The sequence below is a fragment of the Mytilus edulis genome, chromosome 7 (assembly GCF_963676685.1).
Source record: "Mytilus edulis chromosome 7, xbMytEdul2.2, whole genome shotgun sequence".
Taxonomy (NCBI): Eukaryota; Metazoa; Mollusca; class Bivalvia; order Mytilida; family Mytilidae; genus Mytilus; species Mytilus edulis.
In genome coordinates, this window is record NC_092350.1 from 81,426,932 (window position 1) to 81,441,471 (window position 14,540).

Consider the following 14,540-nt stretch of genomic DNA (forward strand, 5'->3'; position numbering starts at 1 on the left):
CTTTTTAAAGACAGTTGTTTAGCCATCATATAAGTACAACTTATCAGTAGACAAAATATCAAAATGGACAGTGGGTCTATTGTCTATATATGCATACAGATGTATTACATCAAACAGAAATAGTAGATATTTTAACTAAACCTGAAACATCTCGTACATCGAATGTTCCCCCTTATAAGCCAAAGGCAAACGAAGTTTACTTGTTTCAAACTGGTGCAGATGATTGGAAATGTGACCAATATCTGTGGATAAATAATGGTACAAAATCAGTCACCATTGGTAATGATGTTCTTAAAAAACATTTTTACAAAATCCGATTACCAGGAACAACAGACAAAACAAACGGTAGAAAAAGACCAGTTGGTTCTTTACAGTTTAAGAAAACTGCATATAGTTTGAAAAGTAACAAAAGCTTAATACTTGTGCATTATGAAAAATAGAGCAAGACATAAGGTCAGGTGAAAAAACTGCCATGGATGTTTACAGAGAAAGCATATCAAATGGTTCAGTTTCTGGTGAACAAATATTATAAAACAAAAGAGATATTAACACTTGTCGTCGACCAGTTGAATATATATATAGCGTATATTGGCGAGTGTGAATACCGTCCGGTCAACTTTTTTGGCTCAAAAATAATTATTTTCCCTCTTTTTTTTTTATATTCATAAAATATAGTTTAATATCTTTCAGGTTTATAAATATTAAACCAATCTATCGGATAACAAAAAAGTTATGACTATTTATATGTCGTCCGGTCAACCGTCCTGTCACTATCCGGGCAATATCTAAATGCTAAGAAATACACATGCCTGAAGGTGTTACCCTTTTTTGAACCAAAACAAGATCTTTCTTTGCAATCAAGAAACCATTTATAAAAAATATCACCCGTAAAATAACAAGAACAATCAGGTAGATAAACTGACTTGAACTGTACTGGAATGAATAAAAACTGTCAATTTTTTCCATGACAACATCTGTAAATTTGTGCAATTAAGTTTATTGACAGGTTGTTGGCATTCCTATTTACATTTCCTGTATCCTTCGAGTTGCAGACTTTATACTGTGTTGTAATGAATAACAGTGTTTGGATAAACCATGGAAATATTATATTGACAGGAACTACAACGATTAATTAGTATTTATTTATAACCCGGGTAGCCCTGTAGAAAAGATATGGAAACTATCTAATTAGTACGCTGTCGTTAATTTCTTTTGTGACTATCTGCGATGCCGCGGTCATAAATTGACCAGAGATATTCTTTTCAATCACCTGGTTTTTATTGAGACAGCTTAACAATATTACCGGTCGTAAAACACCTTTACTTATTTCAATCGCGTCGGTAGACCTTTATTCGTGAACAAATTATTTAAACAAATCGACTGATGCATAAAAAATGAAAATCGGTCCAAAATTAATTATTCTTCAACGATTTGAAATAGTGAGTGACATTATTTCATAAGTTTGTGGGTAAAGTTTAAATCGCGATTAAGGTGTGTTCCGGTTACCGCCGGTTAACAATAAATATATTCAATAAATATTAAAACTGTGAAGTTTAGAGTTATATATATGGTTAAGTTACTGGATAATCCTGGAAAGTAGAAATTTCCAGTTTACAATACGAAAATTAATCGAGCAAGTACCAATCAATAAAATACAGCAGAGGAAAACAGAGATCTAAATACGTTATATAGCTATTTATATAATACATTTCTGCCCCCTAAAATATGTTATCACTATCCGACCAAACGAAACCGTCCAAATGATACTGGTAAATATTATTGAACAGTCACACAAATTTTTTTAATGTGTCACTATACAAATCCTTGAGTCGCAGTACTAAAAAAAATTCAACACATCGGGGTTCAGCTGAACATTGGTTTATACTAACCAATGATCTTACCCTAGATTTAGAGCGAAGCTTAATAATTCCTACATTTATCTAAAATCTCTTTGATCTTTTGATTTTATCAGAACGATAATTTACAATCGTCTTAAATATGCAGGAAATGTGTGCCACTCAGTGGAGAAAACATACAATCACAACTTGCGATATATATTACATATAGTCCAATTTCCAAAAATAAATCAATAAAAATGTGGCATTTATTCAATAAATTTGGTATAAATTTCCATCATCAATGTGTTTTTCTATATAATTAATGATGACTCGCATTAATCCATCAATCACGCAATCGGCACACATATGCAGATGTAGGGTAACGGAATCTGCCGAGGTTTGCCGATTGCTGTTTCCTAAGAATTTATTACAACTTTCGATTTCTTCGTTTATTTCCGTAATCCCGAAAGCAACAGAGAATGACTATATTCAGTATATTGTAGGGCACCACACGCTGGTATGTAAATAACGTGCCATGTTTCAAGCTAATTAACATGTCATTAAATTGGGCGCGGCATCACAGATGAAACGTTTGAAGTCGGGTCGTAGTAGTTCCTGTCAATATAATACTTCCATGGATAAACTCAGTAACTCTGTCTGAATTTCCTTTTTTTTTTAATTACCTATACCTTGATGACATTTTTCCACAAATCATCAAATGTCTGATTTTGCTACAAAAATTTACCTGAGGGAACTAATTTACAAATAACAATAATTGTTCCTTTTTTTTTCATTTTCATATTCAACTTTTGCATGGATATACCTATATATATATATGCAAGATGTTATTTTATTCGTACAAACATTAACATAAATATATGCATCGGTTGTGATGGTGCAAAAACAAATTCCCCCAAAACACCTATTGAATAAAAAACCAATGATTTTGAAGTGGATATTCTATTGTTTCAAAAATCACAAAATTATTGCCATGGATACAAATTTACTCTAATTGTAAATTGTGCTTCAAACTGGCATTGAAAATATAATTACATTCAGAATTATAACTTCGTACCAAATGTTTATTTTTAAACATAAGTTATACTTATCAAATAATAATGTAAATAAGTTATTTGAAAAATAAAACACAAAGAGTGAATATGACGCAATTTTCCGGAATCTTCTGGGTGAAGGTGGACGGTAAGAAAAGCAGGAGAAAAACACGTAGAAAAGGAGTAATTTATCAGTATTGTACATAGCTTACCATACATAAGGTATGTGTTGTTAACTTCATTTCGCTTAAGCCTTGGGCCAAATCTCCAAAACGTATTCCATTGTTTTCTCTCAAACCAATAAGTGTTAAAAATTTGACCATTTGTGTATTTCTTGGGTAATTCACTACCATATCATTCCATTCTGTTTCTTCCATTTCAAGATGAAGAGCTAAATCATGTATCATGAGTGTCTCACAATTAACAGACAAACGAAGCAACTCTGTGTTACTTGGGATCTGAGATAATGCATCTTCGCTCAAACCTTAAATTAATATATAACAAATATATATGACAAATCTTTACAGATACACTAAATAAACATACAGGTTTAACACCATATGACATATTAATACAATAATAATTATCATATTTCCTAAGAAAATGGTTAAACCTGTTCTTATAGTAAGAAAAACCTCCCATTTAATTTACAGTTGTTAACATCCGCATTATATTGACAAAATTTGATAAGAAACCAAAATATAGATAATTGGTAAACTTGATAATAATTTGTCATCAGTGTATCCAGCAGTCAAAGGATCTTTTCAGTATACCACTAATTTACTTATATTATTGAAAATAAAGGGCTGCGCTTTAGCGCATGATACGCCCGTTGCTCTTTTAACTTGTCTTTTATCCTTTAAATGAATTTATATGATCAACTAGAAATATATATACAAATCAAAAGGGATGTTACATTAATATATTCACCAAAGTTTCATAAAATCCCCCTTTTTTAAGTATAAAAATTCATTACTTAAGAAAAGTAAAATCTAAAATTTATGAAAATGGAAAGGGAGCTTATGTCAATAGATATAAAACAATTTATCAAAGTTGCATAAAATTTTGTGAAAGTGTTAGTTATTGTCCCAAAATTGGAAAATCCCCCCTTTTTTAAGCATAAAAATTCATAACACGGAAATGTAAAATCTGAAATTTATAAAAATTGAAAGGGAGCTTACATCAATAGATATAAACAATTCACCAAAGTTTCATGGACATTGGTGAAAGCCTTTTTGAGTTATTGTCCGAAGTGTTGAAAATCCCCCTTTTTTTATGAATAAAGCCCCATAAATCCAAAACTTAAAATCTGAAATTTATAAAAATTAAAAGGGAGCTTACATCAATAGATATACACAATTCACCAAAGTTTCATGGACATTGGTGAAAGCCTTTTTGAGCTTTTGTCCGAAGTGTTGAAAATCCCCCTTTTTTTATGAATAAAGCCCCATAAATCCAAAACTTAAAATCTGAAATTTATAAAAATTGAAAGGGAGCTTACATCAATAGATATAAACAATTCACTGAAGTTTCATGGAAATTGGTGAAAGTGTTTTTGAGTTATTGTCCGAAGTGTGGACGACGGACGGACGGATGGACGGACAGACGGACGGACAACGGTATACCATAATACGTCCCGTCTAAAAGACGACGGGCGTATAACAAGAATGTGTCCATAGTACACTGATGCCCCATCTGCACTATCATTTTCTTTGTTCAGTGGACCGTGAAATTGGAGTAAAAACTCTAATTTGGCATTAAAATTAGAAAGATCATATCATAGGAAACAAGTGTACTAAGTTTCAAGTTGATTGGACTTCAACTTCATCAAAACTACCTCGACCAAAAACTTTAAACCTGAAGCGGGACAGATGGACAGATGGACGAATGAACGGACGGACGAATGGACAGACGAATGGACGGACGAACAGACGCACAGACCAGAAAACATAATGCCAATTAAAATGAGGCATAATAAAAACTGAGTATTGATATAAAATGAAAGTAGATGAAAATATTATACTTATACTGAAAAAGCCCCCTCCACATGATATTCAATGAAACATCTCTCTGACATTCCTGGTACTATTCTTTCTTAACTAGTACAATAAGGTTAACAAATTACAAGTTTAAGTCACCAATACAAATTGGTTGATATGCATGATGTGTCTGTGATAAAAAAAAACCAAGAAAACTTGTTTTCATGGAATTACATATTAAGATACAAAATGTCTTCTGAACTGAAATTTACTGATAGCTTCTTATTTTATTGTGAAATTTTAACCATGTTAACTGAATGCACATTTGATTGGTGGATTATGTACGCACAGTAGGTAATGCTTTCTTTTTTGACATCTGGTATCGTTCCGCTTTGAGTGCCAGAGATTTTCTTATGATTTGATTTGTTCCAAAAATTCAACACCAGTTATCAGCAATTGTCTCTAAGTCTAATTTAAAGCAGATATGTAGTTCCTATATAGGACTGTTTAAACGAGAAAACAAACTTCATTCAATTTTCCACTAAAGTAAATTATGTATAAATATGTATGCATTAACTATAATGATAGTCCACACTGTCAAAATGTCACATTTGGTTAAATGACACATTTGGTGACTATTTTGGTATGTACATGTATATAATATGAAATAAATCAATGTTACAAAATTATTCTCTTTTTGTCTTTGAAAATGTTCTATGAATTATCAATCATATGACTACAATAACAGATTGGCCAGTAGGGTTGGATACGACCAATGCATATACAGACGACCGATAGTCTGTTCAAATATAAGTATTATTGATTCCTTCCCATATCTAGCCTCTGAGGGCATAGTTTCAATGTATATTTTCAGCATTTTTATGTTTTTTTCAGTGTATTTCTTTTTAAGATCATATTAGCAGTTTGATGTCATCTTCAAAGTTCTTTTTGGTTAGGATCATAGCAGGTAGATCTCACAAATTCGATTTTATATGACCAAAAACAAGAAATTTGTTACAAATATCATTCCTATTTTAGTAAAACGAAATCATTGTTTAATGAAAATATGTAGCTGACCAGTGAATTGGGATTTGAATTTGGTATGAATCAGTGTCTAATAAAATCAACAGTTAAGAATTTTAATATCAGTGGCTTAGCTAGGTCATTTTTACGTGTACGCCCGAACCTGGGTGAGGGGTCTATGGGACCACAGCAGGCCAAAGCATCTGCAGTGATAGTGGATCAATGAAGCGAAGCCCAAAAAAGGTGTCAAGTTATCGAGAATGAGATACGATTCCTGTCATTAATAAAACTCATCTATAGTTTAGAATCTATAAATGGTGTATTTGTTATGTTTAATTCATTCATTGTGCTAATTTGGAACATAGTGGTCAGAGAGAAAATGTCCAAACCCAATTACTTTGAAATACTGAAATATGTTTAAAAGAAGCCGTGGGGTAAAGCATTCAATTGACCAAAAAAAATACATCGTTAACGAACATGAAATAATTAATTTTCAGAGATGTTCAGGTGCAGTATTAAAATTCGTAAAGAGTTCTGTGGTAACCTGGGATGTTGTTCTCATGCGAAGCTATCTTAGGATTAAGACTTTTCCTAAGACCATCTTATGACACTTTGTTGTCCGAAGTCGTGTTCTCGAAGCTCTCTTTAACTTAAGATATATCGCACTTTTCGAAATTCGTCCGACCTTTATGACACCTAATAACCATCCTAACTTTAGAACACGTCTCAGATAATAATTTGTAAACACATGTTTTGTTTACTGAATACAATGCCCTTCTGTCTCTTCACTTTACTTTAAACTAATTATACATTTTCTTTAGATATTTTTTCTGGATCTGGAATATTTACGTTTGCCCAATGTTCAGGAGAACCTATGGAGGTTCATAAGTTTATCATGGAAAGAAATTCCCAGACTGTCAGTATAGAACTTAAAAACGAACCAAAAAAAATATTTTCAAAGTTGCTTAACATATACTTCATCATTATGCTCTGGATACTCTTTTGATCATAAACAGTTTCTGACCAACTTCTGTAAAATTTCAGGAAGGTTTGACAAAGTTATATATATTTTAAAAAAAAGGTATCCATATACTGAACCTTAATCTTGACGCATTTAGGAGGACTAGGTCTCGCTTTCGCGAAATAAATTACAGGCGCGACATAAATGCAAACCACATATTAGTATATCAAATCTTATCAAATATTTAATTGCTTTGAACAAAAGAAAGTTTGCAGTAAAAGTCTGCACAATACTTTCAGACTTTTACAGAAAATAAACAAAGATATGATAATAATTGATTTAAAATAGAATTTCGTCCCTTTTATTCCCAATTGAAGAAATAAGTACAAGGCTTATGCGCATTTGACCAGTTCTTTTTATTTTTAGATTGAAATAATTTTTGATTTGTCAAAATTCAAGTGTACGCCCGGGCATTTTGACGTTAACGTAGCTACGCGCCTGAATATGTTGTGTCATATACAACTAAGGTATGCATGGGGTTGACACCTTAGTGGTCTGATTAGTTGAGTCAGATAGAGATGTATCACTGATATATCAATGTTAATGCATTATCATCTTCTTTAGGTATTATTCTATCAATAACCAAACACGAAGTTAAACACAAAACACAAAACACATACCTGTACAATCTGGATCACACTGCTTTTGTTTCTATTAAAGGAAAACAATATTTAATTGTTAATTCAACATACACAATTCGCTGTTTCAGAATCTAATGCATTCTGGGTAATATTTTCAAAAGCATACACCAAAACGTTGTGATTGGTCAAAAACGTTCTAAACAATTGAAATTAAACCAATGACGTAACGTTATTTTCATTTTAGTGTACGAACAATGAGATTACCCATAGTCCTCTATTTTCTGAAAAGGCGAATAAACTGCACAGACACTTATTATAACAAAGCATATACTAAACACAACAATTTGGACTCTTAACAGTAACTATGACCAAAATATGTCTGTAAATAGCTTATTAGATAACTGCAAACCGGAGAGCTGAAACGAAATACAATTAGGTAATCCCCCTACCCGTGCAATGTAAGTTATGTCTTGAAATGTTTTGACAAATTGTACACATACTAGTATATTTAAATTGATAAAACGTTTCCTGATGTAAAAGCCAGAAATTTACAAAATGTAATAATTTGACCGTAAGAAACATGTTATTAATAAGTTAATCGCATTTTTTGTTTTACTTCATTTGTTTGCTTTCCAAAAAACAAATAATGATTTTCTTTTCTATTTGTGTCCTCGTCACATGCTATAATAAGATAATAAGAGTGTGTCCATGGTACACATATGCTTCACTTGCATTATCATTGTATGTGTTCAGTGGACCGTGAAATTTGGGTCAAAACTTTAAATTCAGATTAGAAATATCATAGGGAACTGAATTGTTTACTAAGTTTTATGTTGATTGGACTTCAACTACATCAGTGTATTGTGGTAAGGGAAATTAAGTGATTACAAAATAACATATTCAATGTTAATATACAAACCTGTTCCTGGTTCCAAACCTTCCAGTTGAGTTTAATGTTGTCACCATGGTTACAAACGCACTCATCAGTTTTTAAAGCAATCCTTTCTTCTGGAATGTAACAGATAAATCTAGAGCAGGAATACTCAGTGTGGAATGGGAGTTGACCGCTAACTTTTTCGTGGACAGTGGACTGATAAAATTCTGAAATCCTCTCCAATGTTACATGCAAACATTCTCTGATACTAGTGGCTATCTCAGGTACTATCAGGCCCTTGGAGCGCTTGTGAACTAGGTACAGCAAGATCTTATTTCCTTCTACACAGACAACGATATCATGCTCTTTATCAAATGATAACCCAACAAACCCAGAAAATATAAGTTTCCTTCCACCGTATTGCTTCAATGTCCACATACTGAGACATGCGCATATGAGACGATTCGGTAAGGCTGGAGGTATAATGGTTCCGTTAAAAACAAAAGCCAAACTAACAGTCCTCTCTGGTGTACATTCTTGTAACAAGAAATCTGTATCATTTCTTTGGGTAAGCATACAGGGTACAAAGAATTGTTCCACTGGTAGCCGACTTCCTGTTTTTGTATCATATCTACGCTGTTCAGATACGATATCAAGGTGTATCAGCATATCGAATATGTATTCTTTAAATGGTAAAATCCGACAAAATTCTTCTTGCTCCCAAATCTGATAGAGGTCTACTTTTTGAATCATTCCATTTTCAGACATCTTTTGGAAGGTTTTTCTTGTTTTAACTTCTTTTGGCCAGAATTCAACATCTATGAAAATGAAAAAAAAGATCAATCTTATGACTTGAAATCGAAGTAAAAAATATACTTGTATTTTAAAAAAGTTACTACTTATCTATGAAAGGTATATGACTCACCTAGGTTACGACCGGAAAACAAACTTATCTTAATACTTCAATAAAATGTCCTATCTAATTAGGAGTAATTAACTTTCCTTATGAAAGGTATTTGATGATCAAAATAGTATCCTTTCTCATTAGAAAGAACGTTATCCCATTAAACATATTCTATATTTAGAAACCATGAAATTATATAGTTATACCTATACCTTTATGATTATGAAAAATCTGTTTCAGTTTTAACTAAAAAATTGTGTTTTTTTTCAAAGTTTGCAATTATGTTTTTAGAAAACGTAAGTTAAAACAGCCATTTTCTCCGAAGTTTCAAAAACATAATAAAATAATTATCTATAATTTAACAAGAAGGCCGATGTGAATAAAAAAAAAGATTAATTTTGACTAATTGCTAAATAAAAGGTTCTTACAAACCAACACAAAGATAAGTGAAGGGCACCAGTTAACAGTCCCCAGTGCTCTATATGGTCATACCTGTCAACTGACCCGTATTTTGCGGGTGTGACCCGAGATTTTCACAATTCTGAGGGATCACCCGGGACACCCACCGGGTCACTGAATAACCCGGGAATTCCGAAAGTGACCCGTTTTCACCTGGATTTCTAACCCTAGAGAATGATTTTATAAGTGATTCTCTTTGAAATACCGGCAAATTCGTAATTCTTTCATCAACAGAAGTTCAGCCAACTGTGTAGACTGTCAAATTAAGTAACTCATCAAGTGCATGGCTTCACTTGACAGCTTTGGTGTCGAACACACTGTTAATTAACACCAATTACCTTAGCTATAGGTCGTAAATAAATTTCACTGTCGTCACGTTTTACAAAAAAATTTCAACTGAGTTACTTCCCCTTTTTTGTCACCATTCAAAATTGTTCCTTATATTTACGTTTTTTGGGGTAAAAAATATAAAATCTACTACAAATAGAATTTAAATACATATTGAAATATAACTTTTCATTAAATTCATACCTTAATACAATTATAAAAAAAAAGTTGAAAATTATTTTTTTCATCTATACTTCTTTTAAATGTTTAACTTTTTTTTACTATACTCTAATTATGAAAGGATAATGGGAACAGCTGATGAGCAAAGACTAAATAGCCAGTCACAACTTTCTAAAAAAATGAGGGTGAAATACTATACATATAGAAAATGTAGAAATGTCAATTACATTAACCAAAAGAAGAGGAGAAAGTGTCACAAAGTTATCAAAAGCTTTTCAAAGTGCAATGAAATAATGATTAATAAGGTGAACATGTTTTGGAAACTTTTATTTAACTTATAAAAAAAATGTCCCCTAATTACTGAAATTCAGCTCGAAAAAGTTTGTACGCGCTATGACCTGAGATTTCATTCTTCAATGCAGGTCATGACCTGCATTTTCATCGTCACAGGTTGACAGGTATGTATGGTAAACAATATTTTAGTTAGTTGTTATTTTACCAGGAATATAATTACTACTACTCAATGCAAATATATACAAACCAGTAATGAAAGATCTCATAACTTCAACCATAAGAAGGGGACTTATGATAACGTTATCCCTCAGCTGTGGGGTGTCAAAATACACAATCTTCCCTAGAGAATGCTGAAAATGTAGGAAATCGGTCAGCTGTTCAGCAGACAGGACAGACACCTCGCTGATGGCATTTAATTCTTTAATTTCAGCCAATGACATAATTTGTTTCCCTTCTGCCACCAGTTCAGCGATCTCGAGCTCCAGTGGAACACATGCGTTCGGCATCCTTTCACCCCAACATGGGTGGTTGAATGTAAGTTCTGTAATTGTATTCTTCAGAACTTCTATTTCAGGGTCAGCTTGATCTTTGGCATTGACAAATATTAAAGGCCTAAGGACCAGATGATGTTGTCCTTCATAGTCTTTAAACAACTTCTCAATTCCACTATAAAGCTCTTCACGTCGTGTCTCAACATTCTCCTGTAAACATAAAAAGTTGACAGATAAATACACTACCGGTAAATACACAGTTAAGATCCTGTATCACATACCATGATGTATAGATAAATACACCACCGGTAAATACACAGTTAAGATTCTGTATCGCATTCCATGATGTATAAGCATCTTCAATGGCGGCATATTCCAACTACAATATAATCAGATGTCTCTCAAATTTTCAAATTACATACAGCTACTCTTACAGGTCAATTTTATACTTTCAACCTAGATCTCATACTTTTAAAGAACAATACATGTCTTTTCAAAAATGTTAGAGGAAAATATATTTGAAAGTCAAAACGTAATACATATGTTAAAGAGTTGGTGAAATCAAAAAGGATATATAGCCAAATCTGGACAACAAATGCATTCAAACGATTCATACTTTATTTTAAAATAAGTTCATTTTTTTATAAGTGCAACTTAAAATTAAAAAAATATCCAGACAGGGGAGTTTGTCGAGAAGTGCAGAGTTTCTTATTGACAAAACATTTGTTAAAATGAAACTGACTTAAAAACAAACTTGAATATTTCAACTGAGCAATTGTTTTAAGTCATTAGACAATGATTGAGAGTGGCAGGGCCAATAATATCCATGGAAATGAGATGTATCAAATTGAATATGGAATATCTTTATCTATTAGTGGTTTTTCATAACTATCTTCTACTCTATTTATAGACATCGTAATCTCATCTGTTGTGTATTACCCAAAGTCAATAGGGATCTTGTTCTTTTAATCGTGTAGTTTCAAACACAATGGTTTAAGACAAATGAATAATATCATTATGTAAGCACACAAGCTCAAACAGTTTTTACACTTTTTCAAGTGTTTCAAATGGCAATAACTTACTACCGTATAGCTGATATTAGATCACTCACCCTTGGTACTTTGTCCTTGTGAGTGGCGACAAACAAGATCTTCGGAATGCCTGCATATACAACCTTGCAGTAGGTCAGGATGGAATTTACCCAATATTGCAAGAATACTGAAAAAAATCAAAATCTGTAATAAAAGAAGTTTAAAGAGGGACAAAAGCTACCAGAGGGAGAGTTAAACTCATTAAAAAATAAAATGACAATGTCATGGCTAAATAAACTAGAGGCTCTCAAGAGCATGTATTGCTCACCTGACTCTACTTGGGTTTTTGAAATCATATAAAAAAAGATAAAATTTGGCTTCAAATTAACAACACTTGACCAGCACCTGATTAGGAAAGGAGCATTCATGCTATGTTTGGTTTCATTCAATTCAGTGATTCTCTAGAAGAAGACTTTTGTATGCATTTCCCATAGGGTCCTATGTTAAACTAAGCCCCTCGCTGGTGGCCATTTTGGATAATGGATCGGCTACAAAGTAACAACACTTGGTCAGCATCTCATCAGAAACATTCATGCTATGTTTGGTTTCATTCCATTCAGTGGTTTTCTTAAAGAAGAAATTTATATGTATTTCCCGTAGGGTCCTATATATGTTAAACTAAGTCACCCCACTGACTGCCATCTTGGACGTTGGATTGGCGACAAAGTAACAACACTTGGGCAGCACCTCATAATGAGCATTCATTCTATGTTTGGTTTCATTCCATTCAGTGGTTCTCTAATAGAAGTCATTTGTATGCATTTCCCGTAGGGTATTATGTTAAACCAAGTCACCCCACTAGCGGCCATCTTGGATGTTGGATCAGCCACAAAGTAACAACACTTGGTGAGCATCTCATAAGGAACATTCATGCTATGTTTAATTTCATTCCATTCAGTGGTTCTCTAAAAGAATACATTTTAGTCCTGGTATCTATGATGAGTTTATTTACAACCACTGGGTCTATGCCACTGCTGGTGGATATCTATTTCCCCGAGGGTATCACAAGCAAAGGAGTCAGCACTGTTTGTGCTGACATGAATTTTCATTGATATGGTTATATTTATAAATTTACTGTTTACAAATTTTTGAATATTTTGAAATACTAAGGCTTTTCTACCTCAGGCATAGATTAGCTTAGCTATTTTTGGCAAAACTTTTAGGAATTTTGGTCCTCAATGCTCTTCAACTTCGTTCTTTATTTGGCCTTTTTAACTTTTTTGGTTTTCGACCGTCACTGATGAGTCTTTTGTAGACGAAACGCCAGTCTGGCGTATATACTAAATTTAGTCCTGGTATCTATGATGAGTTTATTTACAACCACTGGGTCTATGCCACTGCTGGTGGATGTTTATTTCCCCGAGGGTATCACAAGCCCAGCACTTTTTATGCTGACATGAATTGTCATTGATATGGTTATATTTACAAATTTACTGTTTAAAATTTTTGAATTTTTTGAAATACTAAGGCTTTTCTACCTCAGGCATAGATAAGCTTAGCTGTATTTGGCAAAACTTTTAGGAATTTGGTCCTCAATGCTCTTCAACTTTGTTCTTTATTTGGCCTTTTTAACTTTTTTGGATTCGAGCATCACTGATGAGTCTTTTGTAGACGAAACGCGCGTCTGGCGTATATACTAGTCCTGGTATCTATGATGGGTTTATTTATATGTATTTCTTATTGGGTCCTTTGTTAAACTAAGTCCCCGACTGGCGGCCATCTTGGATGATGGATCAGCTACAAAGTAACAACACTTGGTCAGCACCTCTAAGGAACATTAATGCCATGATTAGTTTCATTCCATTTAGTGGTTCTCTAGGTGAAGTTCAAAATGTAAAATGTTTACGCAGACGATGACGGACGACGAACGCCAAGTGATGAGAAAAGCTCACATGGCCCTTCGGGCAAGGTGAGCTAAAAAAAAGTCAAACAATAGTACACAAAATACAACATAGAAAAACAAAGACGAAGCAGCAGGAATGCCACCAAAAACGGGAGGTGATGCCAGGTGCTCCAAAAGGGTAAGCAGATCCTGATCCACATGACACATCCATCATGATGCTCATGTTAGTAATAACCCGGTAATAAGTCTAATTCGGTAGGTCACATTCATGAAAAGCAAACCGAATTGTAGCTACAACATAAGGAACATATCCCCTATCGTCTGTGATATGGATATTCGATAACGGTCAACTAACTCGTAATAGCGTCCGTAAAATGTACGAAGGAATGATTTTAACTTCACCATTTGGAACTTTTGTGTTAATAGCTTCCTTGTGAGCAGCAACTCGCTATCAAGGAAATCATGATAGGAAATACAAGCCCTCGAATATCCAATTGGGATATATAACTATGTAAGCAGGACTGTAGAAATGTTGCTATATAGAAATAGAAAGTTCACTATTTCAAAGCTGAAATCATCTCTT

General features: G+C 33.2%; 1 protein-coding gene across 1 annotated transcript in view; it reads right to left on the reverse strand.

Annotated features, from left to right (window-relative positions):
- Window positions 1-3,081: 3,081 nt before the first annotated feature.
- LOC139483449 (uncharacterized) overlaps window positions 3,082-14,540 on the reverse strand; it is a 35,578-nt gene continuing 24,119 nt past the window's right edge. The window contains exons 9-13 of the mRNA XM_071267474.1: window positions 12,135-12,241; window positions 10,780-11,233; window positions 8,414-9,186; window positions 7,534-7,564; window positions 3,082-3,374 (exon numbers count right to left, since the gene is read on the reverse strand). Of these exons, the coding sequence (XP_071123575.1) occupies window positions 3,082-3,374; window positions 7,534-7,564; window positions 8,414-9,186; window positions 10,780-11,233; window positions 12,135-12,241 (1,658 nt within the window). The remainder of the gene's footprint in view (window positions 3,375-7,533; window positions 7,565-8,413; window positions 9,187-10,779; window positions 11,234-12,134; window positions 12,242-14,540) is intronic.